The 27,706-nt window shown below is 39.6% G+C and overlaps 5 protein-coding genes across 6 annotated transcripts; 3 read left to right on the top strand and 2 right to left on the bottom strand.

The window, feature by feature from the left end:
- Positions 1-105: 105 nt before the first annotated feature.
- Positions 106-3,583, top strand: LOC121895684 (kazrin-A-like). Its single transcript, XM_042409095.1, has 6 exons — positions 106-253; positions 574-805; positions 933-1,034; positions 1,709-1,875; positions 2,051-2,192; positions 2,580-3,583. Exons 2-6 carry the CDS (start codon positions 593-595, stop codon positions 2,736-2,738), a joined length of 783 nt encoding a protein of 260 aa, XP_042265029.1. The 5' UTR covers positions 106-253; positions 574-592; the 3' UTR covers positions 2,739-3,583.
- Positions 3,584-8,738: 5,155 nt separating this feature from the next.
- Positions 8,739-12,661, top strand: tmem51a (transmembrane protein 51a). Of its 2 annotated transcripts, none has more exons than XM_042409947.1 (3): positions 8,739-9,018; positions 10,828-11,289; positions 11,922-12,661. In XM_042409947.1, exons 2-3 carry the CDS (start codon positions 10,877-10,879, stop codon positions 12,322-12,324), a joined length of 816 nt encoding a protein of 271 aa, XP_042265881.1. In that variant the 5' UTR covers positions 8,739-9,018; positions 10,828-10,876; the 3' UTR covers positions 12,325-12,661. The 2 variants fall into 2 exon arrangements, with proteins under 2 accessions (XP_042265881.1, XP_042265882.1); XM_042409948.1 differs by lacking the exon at positions 8,739-9,018 and adding an exon at positions 9,695-9,893.
- Positions 12,662-15,606: 2,945 nt separating this feature from the next.
- LOC121895332 (chymotrypsin-like elastase family member 2A) lies at positions 15,607-18,958 on the bottom strand. Its single transcript, XM_042408375.1, has 6 exons — positions 18,877-18,958; positions 18,492-18,678; positions 17,765-17,887; positions 17,362-17,498; positions 16,218-16,363; positions 15,607-15,986 (listed from the first exon to the last, which is right to left on the bottom strand). The coding sequence occupies exons 1-6, from the start codon at positions 18,956-18,958 to the stop codon at positions 15,810-15,812; spliced, it is 852 nt and encodes a 283-aa protein (XP_042264309.1). The 3' UTR covers positions 15,607-15,809.
- Positions 18,959-19,718: 760 nt separating this feature from the next.
- On the bottom strand, positions 19,719-23,185 carry LOC121895636 (chymotrypsin-C-like). The gene is made up of 8 exons (XM_042409001.1): positions 23,094-23,185; positions 22,863-22,951; positions 22,209-22,306; positions 21,780-21,902; positions 21,555-21,691; positions 20,799-20,944; positions 19,942-20,094; positions 19,719-19,764 (listed from the first exon to the last, which is right to left on the bottom strand). Exons 1-8 carry the CDS (start codon positions 23,131-23,133, stop codon positions 19,747-19,749), a joined length of 804 nt encoding a protein of 267 aa, XP_042264935.1. The 5' UTR covers positions 23,134-23,185; the 3' UTR covers positions 19,719-19,746.
- Positions 23,186-24,458: 1,273 nt separating this feature from the next.
- On the top strand, positions 24,459-27,641 carry ela2 (elastase 2). The gene is made up of 8 exons (XM_042409002.1): positions 24,459-24,560; positions 24,814-24,902; positions 24,994-25,091; positions 25,690-25,809; positions 25,911-26,047; positions 26,644-26,789; positions 26,946-27,098; positions 27,576-27,641. The coding sequence occupies exons 1-8, from the start codon at positions 24,524-24,526 to the stop codon at positions 27,591-27,593; spliced, it is 798 nt and encodes a 265-aa protein (XP_042264936.1). The 5' UTR covers positions 24,459-24,523; the 3' UTR covers positions 27,594-27,641.
- Positions 27,642-27,706: the final 65 nt, after the last annotated feature.

The raw sequence follows: 27,706 nt of genomic DNA, 5'->3' as shown, positions 1-27,706 counted from the left end.
GTGTGGGATCATCATTTGTTATAACTCTCTGAGGTCACAATATCGACTTTATATATAGAGAGAAATGTTCAGACAAGTTTCAATAAAGGCCACACTTTCAAGGTTTCCTCCAACAGATGAATGACATGCAGCTTTTTCTATATGTGAATGTTTGTCTGCGTTTTCTCTGCAATAGTGTGATGATTTGTCCTCATTGAACAGCAAACGTAGCCACGTTAAAGGGTCAGTTCTGCAACCTTTAAGCACTGAAAAAGTACGTGTGAAATATTCAACAGTAATGTGCCTTTCTACAATCAGTGTCCTTGTTTCTCTTTATCGTTCGACTCACAGCGAACGGTTTAATGTGGAACTTCTTTCTACTGAAAATATAGACCCTATAAAACTGTTGACGGTGAGTTCTGTAGTTTCTAATGTAACAGGCTTTGAGCACCACAAATGATAGTCAAATCATCTTCATTGTTTGGTGTCGGCCATCCAAAATGATCTGCATATCTAGATACAACTAAGAGTAAATGACAAGTGTGATTTGGGTGAAGTGACCTTTTAAGAAATCGTTCCACTCTCTGTCTGCAGGCTGTCAAAGGCTGCAGATATGGATCACCACTGGGTGGCCAAAGCCTGGTTAAGTGATGTGGGTTTGCCTCAGTACTCTCAGGCTTTTCACACCCATTTGGTAGACGGACGCATGCTGAACTCTCTGACACGTCGCGACCTTGAACGTCACCTCAACGTCACCAAGAAGTTCCACCAGGTCAGCTTGCTGCTGGGCATCGAACTGCTGCACTTGCTCAATTTTGACAAGGAGGTAAGCGAGAATACGCAGTAAGTATACACACTGTGCATACGGTATGTACACATGGTTTTATTTTTATGGACAGGCAAAAATAAAACCTTTCAGTTGTGTCAAAAGTGTTTATTAAAATGGTTTCCAGGCACTCCAGGCTCGCCGGATACAATGTGAACACCAGAACATGGATCCGCTGGTATGGACCTCTCATCGGGTCATCAAATGGATCAGAGATATTGACCTCAAGGTGGGTACGGAGAGAAAGAGCGAGTGTAAAACACTCTCTTAACAGTCTTAACATGTATGTAAATATATCATCTATTTTAAAACCAAAGCTGACACATTTTCTAGAAAAAGTCGCTGCAGTCCATGCAGCCAAGCAAATCTTTTGATTAGATATTTATAATCAACAGATGTTAATGTACTGAGTGTTATAGGAACACTGTCTTGGTATTGTGAGTAATTATGTTTACTCAGCACTCCCTATTGTCACAGAGTGATGAGAAAAACCCTTATTGTTGTACTTCTAAGCTGCTTCTAGATGATTACAAAAGCGTTTGGATAACAGCCTCTATGGTGATGTTGCAATATGAATATCCCCAATCAACACTGTCTACTGTCTTGGCATAGGAAAGTATTTTTCCATTATGAAGCTTGACTGCAATCAGGGTATGTAGAGATAAAGCTGTCTAGGCTGACATCCTGTTAATATCCTCAGAGAGTTTGAATCTGTCCTCATGTCAAACAGCAACAAATGAATCAATATGTTCTTTGTCACAGAGCATATTTGACATCACTTTTCAGCAACAGTTGATCTCCCTGTCTTTACCTTTATCCAGGAGGGGCTATACTGTACCATCAGAGGATTTAAGATTTGATGTTATGAATGAAATAAGTCACTCTTTCCTTCTGCATGTGCAGGAGTTTGCTGAAAGCCTCTTAAACAGTGGAGTTCATGGTGCTGTCTTGGTACTTGACCCGACTTTTAACACTGACGCCATGGCAACAGTGCTGGGGATCCCCAACAGCAAGCACATGGTTCGCAGACACCTTATTGAGGAGATGAAAATCCTGATTTGTCCAGCCAGGTGAGCAGACAGAGACTCCAGCTGTAGGTTCCAGTTAGCCTCTGTCTAGGTGCAAGTTGATAAGAGATCCTTGCATCAGAAGGGGACTATTTTTGACATTTGAGAGAAAATTCTATAAGTTACAGACTGCAGCTCCCTGTTTCCAACACTCTGATCCCTCCCATGCTTCCTGCAGGACAGACGCCAAACAGGACTTTGAGCGTTTAGGCCTGGGAACACCACCAACATTGCTTCGCCAGAACTCCCTGGGCAGGCCGCCCAGCTCTACTAGCCGACACACTGATGACGAGGGCTCACTGAGAAGGAGGGCTGTCAAGGTGGGTGGAGGGCGATGACCTAACTGGAAGCTTCCAAGAGTTGTATCTCTTAATTTTAGCCTATGATATAAGTATCATATTCAGGGTTGGGCACTTTGATTCTACAAATACTAATAATAGTGCAGAAGAACTTGTTGCTGCATATAACAGATTTGACACAGCAGGTGTATAACATTAATGAGACAAAACAAGCTGTATGACAGCAGGCTGAATACAACATTACACAACACAACACTATAAACATACAGCATTACACAACACTGGAGAATATTTCCCACATCAAATGAGCTGTAATGATAATCTTGTCTTCAGTTGCACCAAACAAACAGAGAAAAAACAGCCTTGATTGAGTGTATTTGTAGTAAAAATGATGTGTTTGTGTTCCAGCCTCCAACAGGCTTCAGCCCCAAAGCCCGCAGTGGGCGGGACTTGAGTTGCCATAGCAGCTATGGCTCCCTTCCTCGGGAAGGTCGAGACCAGACTCCGCCCAGAACCGAGGGGAGCCCGATCCGCGGTTACACCAGCATCGAGGTCACCAATGTGTGAGGTCATCAGAGACGTCAGCGTCATCACAGCTACGATCTACGTCATGGACATTTGTCTTCTATGTGTACCTGAACATGAGATGGTTATGTTTTTGTAAAGATGAGCCTTTACAGGACAGATTGCACTTTTTTAAAGGGACAGGTTTCTTTTTTATAAGTTTCCTGGTTTAAGGAAAACTGTGTCAGAGTCGTTGTGGGCAAGTGGTGTTTTGATTGTTTTGAGGGCAGTCGTTTCTATTCCCCAACGCCAGAATCATGAGATGAAGGACTGAAGCTAAATGATTATTTTTCTATTTCTTTGTGTGAACGGTTCTTTGTGAACCAGGCAGGATGTGACTTGGGCAGTTTGTTTTTGTTGACTAAGTGACAAGCAGTCTGTTTACCTGAAGGAAATGAGATTTTAAAATAAGATAGTTTGTATTATACAGGGTACTTGAAGACAAAATGAAAAAAAGTTTCATATCAGTGTCAATTGTTCTTGTTTCATTCAGTTCTCTTTAAATTTCTGCTGTTTTCGTGATGCCTTGCCAATGTAGCTAAGGACAATTAACAAAAAAAAAAAAAAGACTTGAATTGAGTTTTAAATTCTAGAGTATATGTTTGATAGTCATTTTTCATCTTGCACATTTACACTGTTGTGTCTAAACAAAGGTAGCACCCTCTTCAGATGTTTTATACTGTGCAGTGAACATGGAAAAAGATTTGGACAAAGCCAACAAAAGATGACTGCAGAGCTGTACGTCCGTGGAAGCCTGTGGGCTAAAAAGTGTGAGGATGCAAATATGTGAAATGGTAAGACTGTTCCTTTTAATGAAATAAAAGAAATGAAATAAAATCTTATGATTACACCGTTGCACATATCTTCAGCAAAAAGTTAAACATAAACACGGGTGGATGATGGACGTAACTTCTTAAACTGCGGTGTGTCTGTAAGTGTGTCTGAAGAAAATGGTGAAGATAAGAAGTAAAACACTTCAGTTTTGAAAGCAGAATATCAAAATATTAATGTTTTAAATTCCACAAGTCAGTATTTTTCACAGTAACAATGAATAAAGTGATTACATGTCATGCGAATGGTTTGCTTGGTTGCACAATCACAAAACCACAGAGAATTATCAGCCGACTCTGCAGGTCTGTGGAACTTTACTCACTGTTTTGGTTTTACAGCCACAAATGTCCTGTACGGTTCAGTCTCACTGCTTTAATCAACGCTGCTGTTTTCAGCAACAAAAAGCTCCAGTAAACCTACTTTAAGCTAACTGTCCAGTACCAAACAGCAAAGGTAGCATCTAAGTAGTTGGGGAAGCAAGTCGCATATCTGGCAGCTATAGAGCCAGCTGTTGTGCTCAGGAACTTGACTCCAGATAAATGCTAGATGCTTAAATATGCGACTGTTTGCTAACACGCCATAATAACCTTATAGGGAAATAATATTGCAGTGCTCTGTGTCTTTCAGTTTGTTTTGAATTAGACTTCCTCCAGTGGATAAAAACAAACAAGCGGACAAACAAAAGTGAGCACAAAAAAGATGATTACAAGTTGATTGGTCAGATTAGGAATGAATGAAATGTATGAATGAGAGGAGCTTTGACTTTGTGGGAAAGGAAATGATGGAGATGCTGGAAAATGAATGAATGGAAGTTGACAACAGTAAGAATAAAAGGACAAACAATCTTCCTTATCGAACTCATTTGCATGACTAAAGGTTTATGAGGCAGTCTGTGTGGTTCAGTGCCTCCACTGTACTGCAGCTTGGGGTCCAGCTCAGTGATCACCTTTGTATGCTGTTTCTGTGCACGTGACAGATCTCAAAGCATTTTGAGAGATGAGTCACTCCAGCATCATTTGCTGCTGTTAGACATGTTATCTCAAGTCTCTGTTGCGCCTCTACGTAATATAGTATGGTGCAACTTTCTCCTCTTATTCACGATGACTCAGACTTTGGAGCAAGCGAATGTTGACACAGCACCAAGTGAGACAGCTAAGCTCTGGCTGGCTGCTGTATCTTTCTGACTGGCACCTTTCCGGTAAACCCACCCATGGTTGGCAAAAATGAAACGAGCAATTCATTATATGATGGGCCTTTGTACTCAACACCTTTGTGATATCAGAGGTATGAGTAGTGAAGGTGTGTCAGGTGAAGTGAAATGAACTAAACAAATTATTAAGGAAACATTCAGTGGAGAGATGTTATTACATGTTCATGACGCATCCGTAAGACCAAGATCAACCATTATACATTAGTGGATGTGAATGATTGTGCAAGTTGGACTGCAGCAACAAAACCAAGACAGTGTTTTTCAAGGGGCAGATACACAGAACAGAATATTGACTGAAGAATCTAATGCCACTTATCATATCTATAGCCTAAGCGACTGGCTAAGCTTAGAGGCCTTGCAAGTCAAGTTTATCTATTTTACTGTAAGATTATTCCAGTGCAGAACTTAATTTGATTGCAGGCTAACAGTGATAGGAGTTCAAGTCAAACTATAAGATGCAATCAAGATGTAATCAAGGCTTTTTACTGTGGTTCTCTGTCTGTCTTTTCCTGTGTGTGTGTGTGTGTAATAAAACAGAGGAACCACACAAAAGCTTAAGAGGAAGAAAACCTCCCTAGAGCGCAGAACAACGGAGTTCCCTCACTGAAAAAGAACAATACATCAAGTGGCCAGGATTGGGACTGGTTTTGTCATTATTGTAAAATAGGCCAGTCCGTGTTCTGGCAGGCCAATACAGTAGAGGAGACAGGGACGAGGAAGTGGAGCCAAGTGGAGTTGATTATTACTGTCCAGGGTAACTCTCCAAAATCTAAATGGCATACGAGCAAACATAAGCACGAACACACAGACGCCTGTATTGTGTTGAGTAAAGGCATGAGGCATGACCGTCTGAGTCATGTCAAAAGGGCTTGAAAGGATTGAAGGGGAATAGGTTATATATTTACAGAGAAGAAGATAAAGGTTGATTACGTCAGACTGATATGAAACTGACTCATCTGTCAATGTTTACAGCATGGGGAAGTTTTGAGTCTTGTTTGGTGATAACAGTTGTTATTCATGTTGTAAAACAGTGGATCACAAATTGACTTGGCATGTATTGTTATGTACATCAGAAACTATTGGGGCGTTGACCACAGGAACTTTCTCAGAACGTTTTGAGAAACCGAGGAACTAAACTTAAAGTACTTTAACAGCAGGGACTAAATGTAGTTCCTGTATGATAGAACTGAAAGAGTCATAGTCATGTGATCTCCAGTCAACAGAAATATTCCACTCTGGGATTTTCCTTCAGTTTGTTTCACACTTCAATTCATAACCAAAATTTTCCTTTCTATATGTGGAGCCTCACCAAAGATGACTTTTTTTTTTTTTTACTGCAAATGATGAGAAAATTATGAAACTAACAGAAAACTCCAACACAACTGTCTTTCCCAACTGCATACAAGATACTAACTGTAACAATGTTTTGAATGTTTGGTACATTCACATAAAAAATCTGCAAAGGTATATTTATAAATGCCAGCATGCACAATAGGGTCATGATTTACAACAGGCCTTTTTCACAGAGAACATTTTGACATGTCACAGTAGTAAAAACACAGGTTTAAATAATAATGATGATTAATGATGGCTGTATTCCATTTAGCTGCTTCAGTTTCAGGGTCCTGGTACAGTATTGTGCATGCTTGCTCATGTCACAATGTCATGGCTTACTGGGACAGCTGAACAAAATTAATATTATTAATAAAACCTTAACTTTTCCCTCTGCAGAATGACAAGTTGAAATGTCTGCTGGGATCTGAAGGAAACTTACACAGCTAAATGGAATTCAGCCATCATTCATTTTTATTTTTTACACATGGTTTCCTACTGTGACATGTCAAAATCCATGATTAAAGGCCTGTTATTGTGGATGGACATCAGGGCTGAAACTAATGATTATTTATATTGATAATTATTGGTCTATAAAATGGCAGAAAATAGTGAAACATGACCGTTACAATTTGCCAACAGCAAAGGTTTTGATGTCTTTAGATGTCTTGTTTTGTCTGACAACAGGCCAAAGCCCCAAGATATTCTGTTTGCAATCATGTATGACAAAGAAAAGCATGAAATCATTTAAATCATGAATCATTTAAAAAGCTGAAAACAGCAAACTTTTGGCATTTTTGCATAAAAAACTTTAAACATTTTTTAAACCCAAGTAATATTCATATGTTGAATTGTATGTTGCTGGTAGACAAATTTTCCCATTTTCCCATTTTCAGCTGACCTGCGATGCCCTGACTGAAATACTTTCTAGGCTCCATTTGCTTTGCATTTAATTTGAATTACAGTATTTCATTGGAAATGTTCTACTTTAAATATAAGTTTCAAATAACACATTCTTCATTCCTGGAAAGTACCTGGGTTTTTTTTTTAAAGGAATTTACTAAACTGTAAAATCAAGCGTTGCCCTGATTTTATGACGATATATACATGATATTATAAATCTTGACTGTTGAATTGTATGTTCCTGGCATTTTATAACACAGCAAAATGAAGAGACCAGTACAAGAAAAGTTAGTAGTAGTTGACTGATGCTGGAAACTGAGGAAACTTGCACTGCGGCTGTGTAAGCAGAAGTAAAATACCAAAAATACTTCCCCACATTCAGTGGCATCTTGTGACATAGGCTACTGTCACCTAGGGCGCCAAATGAAGGGGGGAGGGGGACCAAATGAGTGGCAGTGTTTTTTACTGACAGGTGTGCTTGTACACAGCTTTTGGAAACACTCATTCTCCATTCATATGATGTGTTCAGACAGAATGCAAATTTTTTTGTGCAGATCAATTACATACAAAGTCAATGCAAAGACTAACTGAGTAAATTTAGACACTGAACACAAACACACAGACACACTTCCAACAGACACAGTCGGTGCCTGCTACTGCTAGCTAGCTTACAGCTAATGTACAGTAATGTATTTTGGCTGTTTAAAACAATCATCATTATCATTTAAACACAAATGATCCAGCAGTCAAACTCACACAAGGTGAAAATTTGCTTTGCGTTCTTTATTAACACAGCTTTTAAGTTTGTCCTCTCTTTTTCCCCATTGACTTGCATGAGTTTTCATCTGGTTTGTATTTCAAAGCCTTATTATTTAGTCAGTTTTTGCCTGACAGCCACCAACATTAATGTGCTACATCATGCCATGCCACCAAAGACTCACACACACATTTTTATTTTTTTAAACCTTTTTTATTGGGTTTTACAGGATTATACAACATTTGAATCAAAGACAAATATAATTACCTTTTATAATGATCCATCAAGGAACAAAGACATGTATTTTTATAAAGGAGTGGGCACTGAACCTGCTAGACTCAGAACAGTAACACACATGCACATACCAGCAGGGAAACAAACAAACTGGAAAACAACAAAAACACATAATAATGAGGATGTTCAATAGCACATTAATGTTGTGCCACCAAACACTCTTGAATGCAATGCTTGACCCCAACTTGCTTTTTTTGTCTGAGGGCTGGGAGGACTCTGTATGGGCTGGAAGTAGCCTACCATTGGTACACTTAATTTAAGTGTGAATTCATTTTTGAAGTTCTTGGACTGGAGGTACTATTGTTGCTCTTTTTTGGGGGCTCTGATAGCAAATCTCGCCTAGGGCATTAACATAATCAGGGGGCGTAAACTGCAGTAACACTCCTATGGCCACATTTCACAAAGACATACCATGGACATAAAGATATGTATTTTTGCACATTATTGAATTGTATTTATTTGGACAATGTACAGTACTGCACCAGAGTTAGCTTTAAAGCTCATTTTCATCTGCAGTCCCTTACAAATAAAACATATAACAGCACAATAACAAACGGTACAAAGCAAAAAAAGAAAGCAAAAAAGCAAAAGCAAAAAGATAAAAGCATCTGTATACATATACAGCTTTAACAGGCTGTAGGCATCAGTTTTTGTCAGACTCACTTCTTTTTGGTACGACACCGGCCCCGCCCACACGGTTCTGCATCCAGCAGCAGGTAGTGAAAGGGTTAACTTCTAAACTGGAAGTGTGGTGCTGCTGAGCCCCCTCCTCTCCCGCTCTCTCCCTCTCTGTCCGCCTCTGAAGAAAGTTCCTGATCCATAAACGCTATTTGATACAAAAACTATGCTACACAAACTCCTATACGCGTCGGCGGAGTTTGAAAAGCAACAACACACCTCCTCCCAGCTGTGAGAAGAAGAAGAAGAAGAGTTACTTATTATCAAACGATGGAAAGGTGAGTGTAAAACCGACACACTCGCTCGTCGATGTATTCATTTGCACCGCTGAAATGTTACGAAAAGTTACACAATAGTCGAAGTTTTAAAAGGTTTCAGTCCTGGAAAGTTTTTGTTGCACTGCATGAAGTGTCCTGCTGTGTCAACGTAAGCAACCCGCCCAGTGTTGTAGCAAAGCGGACACTGCATGTGTTCAACGGGAAAATATGTTACTGTGAGAATTTAATGCTCAAACAGGCTCCAGCTTTACATTTAGACACTCAAAAAACATAGTTAAGCTCATTATTTGACCTAAACTATAATGTTGAATAAACTTAGAGACTTTTGTGATGAGTTGGCTGTAGAGTAAGAATAAAACACACAAGACCACACACAATAATTACATGTTGTACAGGGTTATGTGGGATAAAGGGTTTTTCATGAGCAAGCCTGTCAATGTCTTACTTACTTTACTGTAAAAACCCGCCCTGTGGTGAAATATAACCTTTAGGCTGCTCTGTAAGTAGGCCTACAATAGTGTAATATGTGACATGTTGCACAGCTGTGCCAGGCGTGTGCGATTATTGTCTGTGTGCCTGTGAGTCATGATGTGATTTTGCATTGTGTCACAGCTGTCATGATGACAATAAGTCAGTCTACTAAAACAATTATCAGCTGTATTTAGTATACAGCTTAATACTTTGCGAGGATGATGAAGTATTGATACTGCATTATAGTGGCCAGTACTGGAAAACACTTGAATCCGCTCGAGTACATTGAGATAAGTCAAACACAGGAACTTCCCAGCTCTAGTCTCATGCCAAGCATTCTTCTGTGAGAAGGTATCTCTGATTCAGAGTGGGGGTTTGCTGGCTGTCCCACTCTCTCCCAGCAGGTTTGGGCACGTTTGTAGACACTTAACTTTGCTCGTTTATCTGAGGTTAAATGTCTGATAGGAGTATTTAATGATAACAGAGTTTTATATATAGATAGTTTATTCCTTGGACTTTTGTCTGAGTTTTATTTTCAACTCCCAGATGTCCTCCTCCTCTCTTTAAACTAGCAAAGATTTATTTCTAAAGTTATAGTGGAGGGAAGCCTTGTGATCCATGGCCTGTTATAAGTATGCAGTAAATCTGCAAATATGCTCATTGGTCATGCTCATTGCATTTCAGAGAATTAGATTACTGTGTACAACAGTGAAATGAATGCTAAGCTATTAATGTTTGGTTTTGGATTCACAGTAAACACTTTATGATACAAGATGGGGAAACAGAAGAAAGTACAGTGTAGCTGCCAAGATATTGTAATATTTCTGGTGGTCATAGCTGTCCTTTTCTACCCTTGTAATGTGTTGACACTGGGTAACTAGTGACTCTCGGGAGGTGAGCATGCTGTAAATTTTTTACCACACAACACGCCTTTCCGTAGAAGCCTCAGTGGTATTTTAAGTCAGTGAGTTTTATGCTCTGTCCATTTCACTGAAAAATGGACTTGGACTCTCATAAAGAACAAATCTCTGGGCCGCAGAGGCATGTTCAGCAATATCTTCATAGATGACGTTCATATCTTAAAAGGAGAGCTCTGGCTGGTTGGAGTCATACAACTTCAGATACCAGCTCGCAAGAGGTCCAATTTTTTCAAAAGGGCACAACCAAAAATAATAGTTTGGATGTTCTGTGACGTTTTCAGCATCAGGGTTGTTTTACAGGAAAGGTCAGAAACAACTATATTTAAAATGTTAGATTTTTTTGTTACATTCTGTGGTATCTTATGTTTGTTTTTAAGGTTTCTAGTCTGTGTCTGACCTCATGCATTTCACTCAACAGTTTTTGACCTCACCGCAGCTGGTCTGACTGAATTTGAGGGACTGACAAGATGCGTTCCAGTGTGGATGGACCACCAGACCCTCATAGCAGAGGAGGCACCAGCAACAACAGTAATAACAACAACAACAACAGCAGCAGCACTGAGAACAGTGGAAACTCTGGTTCCCAGTATGCACTGTGTGCTTTGGGGGTTGGGCTTGTTGCCCTCGGCATTGTGATGATTGTGTGGAGTGTAGTACCTGCGGACACGGCCGGTAACAGCAGCAATACAGGAGGAGGAGATGGAGATTATGGTGGCAGGAAGAATAAAGCGTCCTCTGTGGCCTTTGTCTTGGTGGGTTCTGGGGTGGTCATGCTGCTGCTGTCCTTGTGTCTGGGAATGAGGAATAAACAGCGGGAGCAGATGAGGCTCCAGGAGTCCCACAGAGGAGTGGCAGCTACTGAGCAGGAGGAAAGAGAAATGTGAGTCCAAGTCATAGATTTCTGACTAAATGACATAAGCACATCAAGAATATAGCATTATAATCCAACATGAATACTTTATGTTTCTTGTTATGTGTGTGAGAAGAAGGCTCAACATCAGTTTTAAATGAATGAGAATGTATTTGACGATGAAAAACTAAGTCTTTGGAAAGGACTTTCTGTCAACAATATTTTACTCGTCCTATAACTTGATAAGAAGATAATCCATGACGTTAATAGTTTTGGCTGATATTCCTTCTCTCTGATATCTGAGACTTGAGACTTGGCTGCTTAAAAACTACTTTTTGCTGTATCAGGAGTTTTTTGTCTCCTGAGTTGATTAAGCAACGTCATAGCAAGATAATTTGAAGCTTTTTGATGCCACACTCTGAGGACTTGAATGTTGAGAGCATCCCACCAGCGAGCACATGATTGCACAGCTCTAAGCTATCAATCCCCAAACAACTAAAATCTGTCAAACACTTAAAATGTTCCTTGATAAGCATTTGAGAATCATCAAATATTGCTTTTATATTATTATCCTACACTTTTTAGCTCTAGCAGTGGACCTGTTGGTGTACACGTAATGATTCATGTGTGCCATTCATGTATGTTTCTATAAATGTCTGCAGTGCTGAGGAGCAAGCCCAGCGTTACGCTGTACCCACCTATGAAGAGGCAGTAGGCAGTGGCCAGTACCCTGTCCGGCAGAGCAACCCTAACCCAAGCTCCTCCCAGCTACCCTCCTACGACGACTTGGTCCAAGTTGATGGGGTGCGGTATGAATTCGAGGGGCCAGAGGTCCAAGCAACTGAGGCACAGCCTGCTCCAGCTTCTGGTGCTCCCTCTGCTGCTTCCACTTCAAATCATAGACCTGGGAAAAGTAGCCGCAAACTCCTCCCTATCAAGATCCGCAGGATTAAATCAGAGAAGATGCACATGAAAAATATTGATAATTCTCAGCCAGCAGCTGGAATGAGTATAGAACCACTTACCCCGCCTCCGCAGTATGAGGATAAAGTGCCACCGCTTTAAGATCAGGGTGACCATGTTTAAAACAATCTACTGAATTACTGGAATTCTCTGTGATCACCGTATGTGGATCTGGGTCGGCCTTGTTGAGCCAAGACTTGAAGATGGCTCCTTTTGCAGAATGTTCTTAGTGGCACTTTGTTATGAAACACAGTATCTGTTCAAATCTATCATTCATGCCACGTCACTCCAAAGCACTGAACAGAAGAAACTTTTCTTTTTTAAATGTTGGATGTCACTGGATCTTGGAAACAGTTGCAGACAGATAGTGACGGACATAATCTGGATGGATACTTTTTTATGGCACTTTGGAATAAAAGCACACACACCAAATGCAGTTTTCCTCTATGCCCAAGTCGTTTTCTGTTCATTAACAACTCACTGACATGTGAGTTGACCTCTGAAGAGATCACAAGACATCAATGAGTGGTTCTAGTGAGGATTTGTGTGCACGCTTAAATGGATATGAGCAGGGCACTCTTTTGTGAAGGAGCTGCTGTTTAGGCAGTGTATCACCCTGGCAGGCTCTGGATTACTACTGCCAGGGGTTTACCAGGTATAGACTCCACAGTGAGTGACTGAGCACTGTATATACTCAGCAGGTGTCATTTTACACATAAACTCTCACTGCCAACAATATTGTCTCTCCTGGTAATCTAGAGTTTTGCAGTAAATGACAATTTCAATAAGTGTTAATTGCTATACAGAGCAAGACAGCCTACTTCCATGTTAGTTTCTGTTCAGCTAGCTTATCTGAAAGATAATACCGTTGTTTTCTGTCCAAGATAAATGGGGTATCTACTGCTGTACTGGACAGCTGCATTTTATATTTTTAATCGAGATGAAACAAGGCTTATTTTGTTAGTATTTATGAACTACAGTTCCCATGACTGTTGGCCATAGGAACTGTCACTCTACCAAAACCTAATGGGAAATGTACTTTTGGTGTTGAATGCTTGTTTTATCTTACTTATTATATCAAGACACTAAAATGTTGCCATCCAGTACTGCAGTATATTTATTAAATGGAACAGAAACACTAGTTTGACGTTTCTTTTTAGAAAGATGGATAAAATAAACACTCTACAGCACATGGTCTGGTCATGGTCAAAGCTATGTGATGTTAAAGTTGTGGGTATTTCTTTAATGAGTGGGACATATGGGCCAAAATTAGCAAATTATTGCATTTACTGTTAGTTGTATCATTAAAGACGCCATGAGAGTGTATCTTTACTTCCTTAAAGCTGTATTAAACAAATTTTGACCAGTAGGGGGCATACAGAACTCAAAATAAACACAGAAACACAGCCCTGATCCACCATTAGTATATCACTTATCACAGCTAAGAAGTTAGCAAACAGTTGCCTGTGTGCAACAAAGACACAGATGAACTAAAAGTGGCGTAGAGTTGAGTTGATGGTTAAGGTACGACCGAAAGGTCATTAAAAAGTGAGAGAATTGAAGGAGGCTATTGTTAAAAATATTTTCTGGATTTAATGGATGAAATTGTGTATTCACCTTATCTAGTGCAGCACCAGTGGTCAAAATTACAGAGAAATTGTTTCGTTGGAAGAAACAATTTCCCAGGAAGTTGAGGGTGTCCTCTCATGGAATCTGGTAGGAGTGGTCATGCTAACATGTTGTAATATTAAAGAGTTAAGTGCCTTTGTGTTCAGAAATACAATGCTGCTCTTCCTAAAACATTTCAAAAGACATTGTATGACTGAAGTTGAGTTTCACTTCCAGTGCAGTGTTGCTTTTATTTTAAAAACGGCGGGTAGAGAAGGAAGTGTGCAAGAGAATGATGGAAGGAGCTCACGAATAGCTGAAAGCCTTTACCCTGTAGCCATGGTGAACACAGTTGAGCTGTGAAGGCAGTTGTGTAGTCTTCACTTGTTTTTGTTCTTATTCAAGATGACCAACAGAAAGACTCTTTGACTGTGCAGCTGCGCCGCAATAACAGCAACTGTTACTCACTCGCTTGCTCATCACCATTCCTCCAACCACAGCTTGACTCGCAGCCCTGTTTTCACTCAGAAGTATGCTGAGAATGAGCAAAAAGAAAAGAAGGATAGCTCACAGCTGTGATCAGGGAAATGGGTTTTCCAGCAACATACACTATCAATAACTGTCTTTTATTCCTCAGATTAGACTTGTCCAAACAGAATGATATATCAGATATCAGTCACTCAGTTACAAATTCAGCTGCATATTTTGTGAAGTTGCACAACTAAGATTTCTCCTCTTTTGTTTTTGTTAGACAAAAGGAACATTTATCAGTGACTGCATCATCCAGTTCTACATTGTCTTTGAGTAAAACAGTGTAGTTAAAAGCAAAAAAAGCTACTCTAACATTGTCAGCAGGTTATATTATATATTGCCAGCTTTTTTTCTTTTAAAATGATTTTTTTGGAGGCATAAGGAGAGAGAGATGGGTTATGCAGTGAGGGTTGTGATTATGTGGTATGCACCTTTAACCATTAGACAACCAGGGCGCCACATACTATATATTATCATATATAATATTATCTGTCAAACAAAAGGCTACAAGGTCACTGAGCCACTACAGGTTTGTCATTGGAACTGAACATGAAACAGCCATGTCTACATTTCTCTGACTTGTTTTTGAAGTTGAAACTTCCCACAGTGTATTGATTCATTTTTGTTACGTTCAATACTGCAGACATCGTCATTGTACCTCATTTGCAAAGGACCGGTTAACTACATGATTTTATTACGACGTAGTCAAAAAGTTTTACATTGATGAATCATAGTGTTTTGATTAGCAGTCACTTTCTGTTTTATTTAGAGTGCCCCAAACACAAACTGTTGTCCATTTCATTTATTGTTGTTTTTTTATTACTTAAATCTATTTCTTGTATGTGTACTGTGAAAACATGCTTTTCTATGTTTATTTTAATTTGTGTAGAATTTGTGTTTTTTCTGAAGAGTGAAAACAAATTTATCTCATGAATATTTTATGGGAAATAAAAGGAAGTATTTGTTAATTAACTCAGTATATTTTGATGTGATTATTGAATGATCGTGAGTCTAATTCCATGTTGACTCGTGACATTATCCACTGAACTTTGTTGCTGTTCACCAATTCTTTCACTGAATATGCAGCGGCTGTGTTGAAAGCTGACAGAAATGTCTGGAGGCTGTGTAGTTGTTAGGGACAAATTAAAAGATGGTTTCTTGTTTTTAGGTGTCTATGGCATGGACTCAGTCACGTTTTGTAAAAAGCTGCATTACCAAAATAACAGTAGTATATATAGCCTTTGACTTTGCAGTAAAAACAATGAGACAACACATCATAAATCATAGTTGGTGTTATTGTTGACAAAAGCACTTCGACCGCCTCTTCAGTAGTTGGTCATAACCTGCAGAGTGAACAACAGAACACACAATTATAATGCACTTCCTGTTTTTCAACTCCCAGGCTTTTGTTTGCTTCAGGTTACATTGTGTGTATGCAGGCGAGGTAATCAGAAGATGAAAAAATTTCTCACTGTGTTCATCCAGCTGATGTAAGAGCTGACTTGTGTAAAGACAGTGGGCTTCTGCAAGACGTTGCAGCCCTGACCAGAACCGAAGCTCACCACGCCGTGGACGTCCCAGGAGCCATCAGGGTTCTGGCAGTTCAGGGGGCCACCAGAGTCTCCCTGTAGGTCGGCACATACTCTATTGGCTAGCAGCTCATTTACAGACACTGAGGTATAATTACCAGCTATCACTTAGTCATGCTGAATTTTCCTTTTATGCCAGTAAATCTCTTTTCCTTGAATCTTCCTGAGTCTTTCGTACTATACAAGATTGATTTCTTTTTTACAGATCACATAACTACTTTAATCCACCATTAAATGACTCCATGACCCCTCTTTTTATGAACTCACGTTACAGCCAGCAGTGATGCCGTCTCCCCCGGCACAGACCATCTTGTCCGTTGCCAGGACGCTCCACCAGTCGGGCTGTGAGCAGATATCGTGGCCGACCACTGGCAGGAGAGCCTGCTGCAGGATGTCAGCCAGAGGACCGCTGGCTGTGTGGAAGAAACATGCTGACTGGAGCTTGGGTAAGAAACAAGATTATTTGCTTTGAAGGAGGTTCATCAAGGGGACAACACAAGGTGCAGTAGAGGATTAAGATATTTGGTTTCCAGGGAGGACAATGTGTGGCATTTACTAAAACCTCTTCTAAATGCTGTTCATGGGATGCCTATTGAACCATCAAGGGTGCTACATTGATTAGATTATATTAAAGGTTAGATTTGCTGTTTTTATTTAACCCAAACCCTATTAAAATGTTGTATCCTGTCATATGTAACTTCACAGATAGTTTAAGCACTAACAAACTCCCTTTTATTGCATCTCCTAACTGAGTTTAAACAGTCCAATCGTGCAAGATTGTTCAAACCCAGTAAAAGGCAGGAAGCTCACAGGACAGTCAGATGTTTCCATATGTTTGACTGATAAGAGGGTTGCAAACCGTGCTTCCTATCAGATTTTACTACATCTTAGCCAGAGGCAGTAAACTGAGCAAGATTGAGTCAACTAAATTTAACATTAATCCTGATAGAAAGCTTGGTCTGCGTGCTTTGTGGTTTGTGAGGGAAGACTCTTGTGCAATAGTACTCAGTGGACAAATACCATTGCACAGTTTGGATGAATCTCATCGAAATTGCTTTGGAGAACCATAAATGTATTACTCATCATTTTAATTCTTTATCTCTTTTGACATACCACCTCTCTGTCCTAAGCGATTAAACAGTAGGAATTTAAACTGTTTTGCACTTGTAGGATTTACATATAATTCAGGACACAGCCTAAGAGTTTGGTAGCTGCAGTAGAGACTGAATCTCCACCTCAGACATTACTAGTTCTAAGCTCTGCTTGTTGAGCAGTTTGATGGATACTTGACACATTTTTCTGACCAACTAATGATTGTAAAATATTCTTGGACCTTGGTAAGTTGACCTAAATTGACTGGTATGCACAGACAGGGGGAAATGACTGTACAGATTCACACGGATTTACTCACTGGAGAGTCGACCCCAGCCGGTGACATAGCATGGAGCACCGTGGGGCAGGACCACGCCCAGCTCTGGGAGGCAGGCGGGCATGATTGTATCAGTGAAGGTGACGGGGGAAGACAGCTTGATCAGGGCAATGTCGTTACTGCAGAAAGGGAAACAATGTACCCACATTCAGGAAGTGATGTTGTTTCACCTAAATTCAGGAAGTGATGATACAAAAATAACAAACCCCCCCCCCCAAAAAACGCAGTGTCCGGTACATAAATGTGTTGCTACATCAGCCTCCCCATTTGAAAAATTACCTGTTAACTGACACCCTGTCTGCTTATACATGACAGTCTGCTGGTTCTGCTCTCCACTTGGACTCATGAGGTGTTATTGAGCTGTGTGGGCGGCTGTTGCTGTTACCGGCTGAGCAGGATGTTGTAGTCCTCATGAGTGATGATCTGGGCTGCACTCCGAGCTATCGAGCCCTCCTCACTCGCCTTCAGGCTGTGTTTACCCAGCTCCACTCTGTAGTTGTAGCGGTCACTGTGGGATGGCAGATGACACGGTGTTTCCGTGGGGGTTTTAGACAGTAATATTGACTTTTTCTGCCTGTGTGTGCAGTACTGTGATTAAGTTGTTGGTGGATTGCAAATGCTTGGTTGTCCTGTTTGGGTGACCAACTAATTTTTAACAGGCTTTACAGCAGTAATCTGTGTGATCTCCTTCTTTTTGATAGCAATGTTGTTTTTCTGACAACAATTTTTTTTCTACAGTGATTGTCTCTGCAGTATATGCCACTCTCAGATGGTGGCCATTGCTGCTAACTCTAGAAGAACTACCTTCATCTTTTCATTCTCAAAAACACCTTTAAGGTAACAGAAAAAGAAAAATGCATCATTTCCTGTTGGGCAGAGGAGTACTGCCTGACAAAAAAATCTTAATTACATAAAACTGCCATGGATAATCAATCTAACGATTAGTTAATTCCTAGTAGAACATCCAATATACAGATTTGTAAACCTAAAAAACTACGTTCAAAAATCATAAACCAGAGGATGAAATCTGGAACATCTAAGAGTCAGTAATTGATGAAAAATCTGATTTTGATCATTTGACAGTCTTCCCCTCAGTGTTGAGTTAAACATACTTGATGCAGTGTGCAGCGGTGAGGACCCAGTCAGAGGAGATGAGGGTGCCTCCACAGACGTGCCTCCAGCGCCCACTGCTGTCTGACTGGAGTGAGATCTGAGCAGAGCACAGTGAGAGGACATTGTGCGTCGCTGTGCCGGATGGATGAGATGCACTGAAATGGACTAAAATCTCCCTCCAACACCCTATAAATCACTAGAAGAAGGAGAAATCACTATCAGGAGTTCAATGTTCCTAAAAGATAGAAGACCCAGAGAGTGAATGTGAAAAATTACTAAATGTAAAATGTTTCTATCTGTTATGGTGAAATGAAAATTTAGAGTTTGTGCTGTTCTGCAGTTGCCAGAGTGAACATGCTTCTACACATTTAGCTCAGACTCTACCTGCCAGGGCCAGCTGTGAGGTGTGACGTCCTCTCCTGCCACCACCCTGCTCAGCACAGGAGGGAAGGTGGGAAGACCACATCCATAGGCTGGAACAAGGCCAGTAATGTCAGAAACACCATTTTTGTTATTTTGTGTTACATGCTAATTTCCCATGAATAGATTTGTGAATAAACACCACAGTATAATGACAATTTTCAGGACAATTGCAATTTTGGCACCAGACAAAACATTAAGCAGTGGCTTATGATTGTATTGTGGAAGTTTGTGATTAAATCTTGTAAAGAATTTTTAATAAAATGTGATTATTAGCATTCTGTGCAAGACTACTAACAGACTAGCCATCTCATTCATGCTACAGCAAATTAGGTTTTAGTAACTAGCATTAGAAAATATAAACTTTTCTCACCACTAGCTATCACAAAAGCAAGAAACACCAGGCTCCTCATGACTGTAGAGTATGTAGTGTATGCCTAAATCTTGTATTAAGAACAGGCTTGTATTTATACTGTCCTGGGAAAACTGGATGAAACAGGCAGAAAGTCAACAAATGGCAGGGACTGGGGACACAACATGTGGTTGTAGATAGCATTTTCCCATCACTGCTCCCATTGGGGAACATTTTTGCTTTGTACTGTGTCACTGATTAAACGATGTAGATGATATATTTGTCAGAGTAGAGAAACTGAATATTTATGCCTCAGTCTTAATATTCAGCGATGCTTTATTGCTTTGCATATTTTTGGGAAACTGCTAACCTATTAATGAAGCCCAAACTGGTACAAAACACAAAATAACACAAAATATAGTTTCACATTTTATTTATTTTATATGTGAACATAGTGGCTTTGATCTCAAAAGCCTGTCCTCTTAATAGGCAACCATTTTCTGTGGAAGAGATAGAAGAAAGTTAAATTTAGTGCAGCATAATAACACAATGAAATAATTATTTTTTAAATTTACCCAGGTTATTTACTATATTAATCCTTGAATTGACACTGATAAAGCACACTGAAGTGTTTTTCATTACTTCAGCCTCTAAAGATAGTCAATGAGAGAGCTTACGGAGCTGATCCAGTCGACGTAGGAGCTGACTTGAGTGAAGACGGTGGGCTTCTTGGGGAAGTTGCAGCTGAGCCCGGAGCCAAAGCTGACGATACCGTGAACCTCCCAGATGCCGTTAGCGTTCTGGCAGTTCAGAGGGCCGCCAGAGTCTCCCTGAGTCATGTGAGAGAAAACATGATCAGTGTGCAAATTCCACATTTAACAGTAACTTCTTGTCCTTGAAACACTCAGTGAGTGTGCTTAGTGTTTACATCTAACACGAGTTATGATGACGCGCAGACAGTGAGGGCTCTGTTTAAATATTAATATGTTTACATTCTATTTGCATTCCTTTAAATTTTAGATGTTTAAGTGACACTTTTCTTCAAAAAGAGTGCATGATATTCATAGGAGAGAGATTTGACAAGCCAAAAGTGGGAGAAGTGTCTCTTTTCTCCTCTAGTTGAGACTGCCAGGTTAAACTTTTTAGCCAAAAATAAAAACTTGATGTTGTATATGTTTGGAGGATATGAACTAAATGGGTAATGTTTTTGTTTAGTTGGATGTCATTGATTGTCTATTTGTGAGTTTTGATGTGTTCACATATCTTCTAGAAAAAAGTGTTGAAAGTATTGGCAGACCATTTATGTTTATGTTATGTATTTATTTTGAGAAGATTAGTGCTTATATTTTGTGTGAAATGTGTTGTTGGAAGTGTACAACTGAAGTCATTGAAAAAATAAACTGAGAACACACAGCTAACAGGTTTAGTTACCACGAGTGTAGCCTGCTGTGTGCGGTCTTCGGTTGTCAGAAGGCATTTGAGTTGGGTGTCAATAATGAGACTAATGCATTATTGTGTCATTTATTAGACTCACGTTGCAACCAGACACAACTCCATCTCCACCTGCACAGACCATGGTGTCCTTCACCTGAGAACCCCACCAGTCTAACCGGCTGCAGGTAGCGTGGTCCACCACGGGCAGGAGAGCCTGCTGCAGGATGTCAGCAATGGGACCACCGGCTGTGTGAAGAAGAGATTCATACAAGCTGGAGTTCAGTTGAGGTAAAATTCTGGTGAAAAAACAACAACTTAACAACACAGATTTTCTTCTAGCTGTAGCTTTGAGTCAAATGTTGTAGTTAGAAAGGATCAGAGCAAAACAGACAGTGTTCATCCTGTTAAACTTAGTTACAGTGCAACCAGTCTCCAGCTACTTTTTTATGTAGTGGGTTTCGTTGTGATGTACAGTAGCGATTCTTTTTATTTTATTGATTCAATGAATACACTCACTCCAAGTCTTTCCTTATTGCTCTCTTCCCTTCTCATTTTCCCTCTTTACCTTTTATAGTACATATACCTTTATAGCTGTAGTGTATAAATTAAAAGATCAAATATTAAGATAATACTGTATACCACATTAAAATACTACTACTGCTAAAATTGCAGTAAAGATGCTTTCTTAACTGTAAATGCCACAATTACAAGATATATATATATAAGAGATAATACAGACTGGACAAGACTTGGAACTATCAACTCATGATAATAATCTGATGATATTGACTTTAAATCTGATATTTTAGTTAAATTAGAGTTAGTCTCAAAGAGAGGAAGGAGTGTGGGCGCTCACTCTTCATGCGACCCCATCCAGTGACGTAGCAGGACTGGTTATGGGCCAGGATGAAGCCGGCAGCGGGAATACAAGAAGCCATGATGGTGTCACTGAAGGTGACGGGGGACTCCAGCTTGATCAGGGCAATGTCATTACTGCAGAGGGAACATACAAACATTTAGATCCATCATAGACTTGATCTGCCAGTGTTATTTCCTGTAATGTTTACTGAAGTGTTTTTACCGGATGAAGAAGGGGTTCCACTTCTCATGCACAATAATGTTAGAGGTGGCCATGAACACGGCGCCCTGCTCCGTCTGCAGCAGGTCGTGCTTTCCCATGGCCACTCTGTACTGCTTGCTGCTGCTGCAAGTTGTCCAACAAGAAGCAGTTATGTATTAGTGTAATGATCAAAAAGATAGCTGACCAGTGATATTAAAAATACATTCACCAGCAAACTATCAACCATGTTATGCAAATACTAAGGATTCTGGGAATGTCAAAATCAGTCAAAATGCACTAGAAACAAATCACCTCATAATTGACATCTTATACGCATGTATTATACTGTACAGCAGACACCATGGCACTGATTGTGAATATAGATCTTTTGGTCAGCGCAACATGGAGTTGTGATAATTTGTCATGAATTGTTTTGAGTTCCACTGTTACCTGATACAGTGAGCAGCAGTGAGGACCCACTGGTCAGAGATCAGAGTGCCTCCGCAGGTGTGTCTCCACTCACCCTGTCTGTTGTACTGCAGGGATATCTGCAACATACATATCAACACAATCAATTGTCACTGATGGTGTTTCCTGAGCTGTTTACTTTGGCGTTTCTTTCACTGGCTGGAACCAACTTCTGAACGATCTTGAATGTGTCCGTGACTTTTGTAGCTACTCTCAAATCTAAATGAAAAGCTCTGCTGTGCCTTCGCTTGATTAGTTTCTCAACTGCTCTTAATTTTATTGAATTTGAAATTTCCTGCACTGTAACTGTATTTCTGGTCTATGCTTTTATCTCATTTTACTCTAATTCATTTTATTTAATTTCTTATTGTGTTCTTAAATGTTCTAATGCATTCATTCACCTTATGTAAAGCCTTTTGAATAGCGTCTGTTTAAAAGGTGCTTCACAAATAAACTTGCCTTTCCTTTCTCACAATTAATATTCTTATTAATACTGAGAGATTAGTCTCTAGTCTACTTGACACATACTGCACTGTATATCTTTAGTAGAAGCCTATAATGTTCTTTACTGAAGTTTTGTTTTCAGACATCAGATATCTTGTTTTCTGAGTGAAAGTCCTTACTCAGCATGTTTACCTGCCAGGGCCAGCTGTGAGGCGTGACATCCTGTCCTCCAACCACCTTGCTCACCATAGGAGGGAAGGTGGGCGCACCGCACCCGTAGGCTGAGGAGACAGACAGACACTTTTAAAAATTGTAAATGGATGCACAAAATGAAAACAGAAATACTGTATGTGGACATATCTTAAAACAGATGGCAGTAATCGGTGTTGTGTGTGATGTTTTTAGCGACAGAAAGATTCTTACCACCAGCAACAAAGAAAGCGAGAACCACAAACTTCATCATCTCTGTATCTCCACAGTTTGCAGTAAAACCATCAGACTCTTTTATACCTTAAATGATGTTATGCAACCTCAAAAAAAAAAAAAAAACAGGATCAAATTCTGGGAAATTTGCCCTTTCAAATATCTTAATACTGGGGTGGAGCTAAGTGGACATCAAAACTGGGTAATACTAGGCCAAGGCCAAAGTTTCCTGGAGTTCTGTGTGTTTTTAAACTTGTTTGTTGAACAAGTCAGTGGAAAAAAGGTTTTTAGCTTTTATCATCAAGTGGTGGAATTCACACAAAGAGCCTTACTCCATATCAAGTATAGCACTCACTAGTATGATTTCCTTTACAGAGAAATATATTGCCTCCTTCCTTACAAATAGTCAAACTACTGTATTACTACTATTGTAATCACAGCTGGACGTTTCTATTGCTTATGAAACCATTCAAGGTCTTGTGACTGTATTGTATTATTTAACTACAAAGTTATTATTATTATAATACTGAAACTCCTCTTACTTTGCATCTATGTACTTAAATACAGGTCAGCCACTGAGGTTTGACTGTAGTATGTGCTTAATGAGGAATACCACTGAACTACATATATAGTACCTGTTTCAGCTCAGAAGAGGCCATAGAAACCAAACTATGTCAATGCTCCAAAACTGTTAATAAACAGTATCTAATAATCTTTATAAACTGTTATAGTAAAATGCAACTTCATTGCACATTAGTTCACTACATGACTTATTTGTATCAATTTCCAATCTCACTAAAACATGAATACATACATTTTATTCTATTCTAACAGTAACATCAATATTTGCCACTTAAGTGATTAATGTGTATAACCATCATATTACCACATGAAAAATAAATGTCTTAGCTGAATACATTCTAATTTTCTAGTTTTCTTTATTGCATATATTGTAGTTCTTTGAGATTTTTTGTTATATATGCAAACATACACAGTAAGCTACATTTAAAGCATCTTTTCCAGAGACTAGAATGACTTTTGTGTTTTAAGTGAACATTTTGCAGTTTCACATATACATAAAAATGCACTGTTATTTTCTTTCATACATAACAAATAGACTGACCATTTTAAAATAAATACAAAGCCACAGAGTGTGAACATCATCTCTTCTTTATAAGTTGAAAGACCTGGCCATCTCAGGTCATTGTGAGACATCTGTGAGGTTCACACAGAGGTTGGGTTGGGGAGATAAGGTGTATTTGGGGATATCTGTGGTATACTTATCTCCAAGGTTGATTTGTTTTTCCCCACCAACTTCGCCTGGCTGAGCTGAGGAAAATGTTGCATCACATTGGAGGTCTCTAACAGGTCTGTTAACGCACTATATAAGGAGGAACAGATCCCACTAACCTTTACTCAAGACAGTCACAATGAAGTTCGTGATCTTGGCTTTGTTTGTTGCTGGTGGTAAGATCTGATGCTATTCTGATCAGACAATTACATGTTTTGCTGCATACAATTGCCCACATTTTTTACATGAAGTGGTCTATAAATTTGATATGAAGAATTGAGTTAACTGAGTTTTAAAAAAAAAACAATTTTTTACACTTACGAATTGCCAAAACTGCTTGAAAACATTAATGTTAAAGAACAAAATGAAAGAGTATTTTTGATATTAAGACTGTCATAAAGCACCATATTCTATACTGTTGTTTCTCAGCCTACGGGTGTGGCCTGCCCACCTTCCCCCCCACCGTCACCAGGGTGGTCGGCGGAGAGGATGTCCGTGAGAACAGCTGGCCCTGGCAGGTATGTTCCATTCTCAGTTAAACTCTGTGTCCTCAGTCCTTTTCTTAAAGTCACAAAACATTCATGTGCTGCTGTTGTTTGTTCTCCACAGGTGTCTCTGCAGTACCAGAGTGGCGGCAACTTCTACCACACTTGCGGTGGCACTCTGATCGCCAGCCAGTGGGTCCTCACCGCTGCTCACTGCATCAGGTGTGGCTAAAAAGAAATGTGAAATCAATGAGGGTAAATGAGGAACAGGCAGGGGAGGAAAGGGAGGACAAAGAGGGTCATGACTGTGGATTTCAGTATAAAGCTGGGTGATAGAGGCAGGATGGAAAGATGAATACATTTGGATTTGCTATTTAAAATAATATACAAATATACTTGAACTCATACTTGAGTACTTATCACAGCCTGATAAGTAAAATACTGTATACAGAATTACACAATAATGCAGTTCAGTGTTCAAACTGAAAAAGGCTTTGGTGAGCTGTGGCCACCTATTAGTGTAGTAATTGTTTTAAGAAAAAAATATTTTATAGATATAATTAGTACTTGCACATTATATCAATACTGCCACTGTTAATAAAACATTTTCCAAGTTAAAAGAACACATTTTTAATGAATTCCCCCAAATTATTTACATTTTACTGTATATTGGCAGCAGTAGTAATATAATGAGAGTAGATTAGTACCTGTAAATAAGTTTGGTGTTTTACTAAAGTGTTCTTGAATAGATCCCAAAACTATGCAACTCTGACCCTTTTTTCTACTTTTTTCTATGTTTTTTTTTCTTCTGGCAAAGCAGCAGTCGCACCTACAGAGTGTATATGGGAAAACACAACCTGAAGGAAAATGAGGCTGGTTCTATTGCCATCAGCCCCAGCAAGATCATCGTCCACGAGGCCTGGGACTCTTACAGAATCCGGTAGGCTCTGTCGACTGCATATTATACTTCGGTGACTATTTTGTTATTTTACCCATGCTATTAATGCTCATTAACGTTCTGTTTCTTCATTCATCCTCCAGTAATGACATCGCCCTGATCAAGCTCTCCACTCCTGTCACATTGTCTGACTCCATCATGCCTGCTTGTCTTCCCACCGCTGATGACATCCTGCCTAACGGCGCTCCCTGCTACGTCACCGGCTGGGGTCGTCTCTGGAGTAAGTTCTATTAACAGACTAAAAGGAATTTGAGTAACTATAAACTGGCAACACTGATGTCCTATCAAATCGTTGATATTATGTCAATTTTCCTGTTAAATTTGTGTGAGCACTGCAGCCCAGATGTTGTTTTTCTCAGCAAAATTTTCCACCCTCTCAAGAGGTTAATCTTCAACTAAAGTGTCACTGTCCGTTCATTTGAATTGGGCTGGTGTGGTTGAGTCTAGTTCCAGCATTACTGTAAAAGATGTCTTGGTTTTGAGTCTACAGTAGTTTTATGACTCGTCTCACACACTTTTAGATGTTGACTTGCCTTTTCAAAAAATAAAAAAGTTACAAATTACATATTTTAGAAATTACACCTCAAAACTATGCATTGACTAATCCATAATTCTGTGTGTTAATAGAATATGACACTCAATCAAATAGACATAATCTATAATGTCTATTCATGCTTTTAAAACATTTTGATACTGAATCTTGTCACTTTTGAACTGAAACTGGACTTAGTGGACCTAGTTTTGGAGTTGATTTGGCCTTGTTGGTGGTGGTCTTAACTGCAGCCCTGAATCTGAAAGCTCTGTTCTCTTCTAAAGCCGGAGGTCCCATTGCCGACATCCTGCAGCAGGCCCTTCTTCCCGTGGTCGGCCACTCCACCTGCAGCAGGTATGACTGGTGGGGCAGCCTGGTCACCGACAAGATGGTCTGTGCTGGAGGAGACGGAATCCTGGCTAGCTGCAACGTGAGTCAGATTCATTTCATTTTTTCAAACTTATGTAATGTATAAATCCAGGTCCTGTGCAACAAAAACCTTATTTAAGCATATCTAAACACAGCATTTGTCATCCTCTGTCTGATTTCCTGCCCTAATACCACATTTGTCTCTGTTACCCTTCAGGGAGACTCTGGCGGTCCCCTCAACTGTCAGAACCCTGATGGTTCCTGGGATGTCCACGGTGTGGTGAGCTTCGGCTCTAGCATGGGCTGCAACTACCCCAAGAAGCCCTCCGTCTTCACCAGGGTCAGCGCCTACATCCCCTGGATCAACAACGTAAGTGGAAAAGCATCGGATAGAATACTTGTCCAAAAGATCTCATGATACATTTTTGTTTATTTTTGACTCAAGCTGACAGCGTTAAAACTTTTTCCCTGTCTGGAGATTGAGCCCTAAAACTATTTATGGGCAGCCATTAGTTTGTGCTCATTATGTGGCTCTTTATGTTAGAAATAAATATGAGAAATTGTTTTAATTAAAAGGAGGAAACTCTTATTTGTGCTTTTTTACATGAATATTTGTGTTGCAAAATGGGCTGTGTAGAATATTCAGTAATTTGCCAGAAATTATTAAATGAAATTATACATATTATCAAATACCACAGTGGATGTCATCTAATATTTAATTGAAACTTTAAATGCTTTATAGCTCAGAGTCCAGAGTGGAAATATTGTGATAAAGAGTCACAGTGCTCTAGTGCCCTCTAGAGGAGGAATTTGACTTATTTTCTTTCTGCTTTCTTTTTTTTTCTAGGTGATGGCCAGTAACTAAGATGTGGATTGTTTTGTGTCATAATTTGCTGTTGATTGTGAAATAAACAATGTAGTGATTAATACAGTGTGTTCTGTGTTTTTAAAATCAGACATCAGAATGGTATCTGTGTG

Source organism: Thunnus maccoyii, chromosome 4 (genome assembly GCF_910596095.1).
Source record: "Thunnus maccoyii chromosome 4, fThuMac1.1, whole genome shotgun sequence".
Lineage (NCBI taxonomy): Eukaryota > Metazoa > Chordata > Actinopteri > Scombriformes > Scombridae > Thunnus > Thunnus maccoyii.
Note: the sequence above shows the minus strand (reverse complement) of the source record. Positions and strands in the feature narration are given on the sequence as shown.

Bases quoted from the DNA above. Each gene is read 5' to 3' on its own strand.
- ela2 (XM_042409002.1), top strand. From the start codon at position 24,524: ATGAAGTTCGTGATCTTGGCTTTGTTTGTTGCTGGTG. The intron at 24,561-24,813 runs GTAAGATCTGAT...GTTGTTTCTCAG, and splicing joins GGCTTTGTTTGTTGCTGGTG to CCTACGGGTGTGGCCTGCCC. The intron at 26,048-26,643 runs GTAAGTTCTATT...TCTCTTCTAAAG, and splicing joins CGGCTGGGGTCGTCTCTGGA to CCGGAGGTCCCATTGCCGAC.
- LOC121895332 (XM_042408375.1), bottom strand. From the start codon at position 18,958: ATGTGGTCTTCCCACCTTCCCTCCTGTGCTGAGCAGGGTGGTGGCAGG. The intron at 17,499-17,764 runs GTAACAGCAACA...CCCTTTCTGCAG, and splicing joins TACAACATCCTGCTCAGCCG to TAACGACATTGCCCTGATCA. The intron at 16,364-17,361 runs GTGAGTAAATCC...TCTTCCACACAG, and splicing joins CGGCTGGGGTCGACTCTCCA to CCAGCGGTCCTCTGGCTGAC.
- LOC121895636 (XM_042409001.1), bottom strand. From the start codon at position 23,133: ATGATGAAGTTTGTGGTTCTCGCTTTCTTTGTTGCTGGTG. The intron at 20,945-21,554 runs GTGAGCGCCCAC...TTCTTCACACAG, and splicing joins TGGATGGGGTCGCATGAAGA to CCGGTGGTCCCATTGCTGAC. The intron at 20,095-20,798 runs GTGAGTCTAATA...CACATGACTCAG, and splicing joins GAGTTGTGTCTGGTTGCAAC to GGAGACTCTGGCGGCCCTCT.
- LOC121895684 (XM_042409095.1), top strand. From the start codon at position 593: ATGGATCACCACTGGGTGGCCAAAGCCTGGTTAAGTGATGTGGGTTTG. The intron at 1,035-1,708 runs GTGGGTACGGAG...CTGCATGTGCAG, and splicing joins TCAGAGATATTGACCTCAAG to GAGTTTGCTGAAAGCCTCTT. The intron at 2,193-2,579 runs GTGGGTGGAGGG...TTTGTGTTCCAG, and splicing joins TGAGAAGGAGGGCTGTCAAG to CCTCCAACAGGCTTCAGCCC.
- tmem51a (XM_042409947.1), top strand. From the start codon at position 10,877: ATGCGTTCCAGTGTGGATGGACCACCAGACCCTCATAGCAGAGGAGGC. The intron at 11,290-11,921 runs GTGAGTCCAAGT...AAATGTCTGCAG, and splicing joins GAGCAGGAGGAAAGAGAAAT to TGCTGAGGAGCAAGCCCAGC.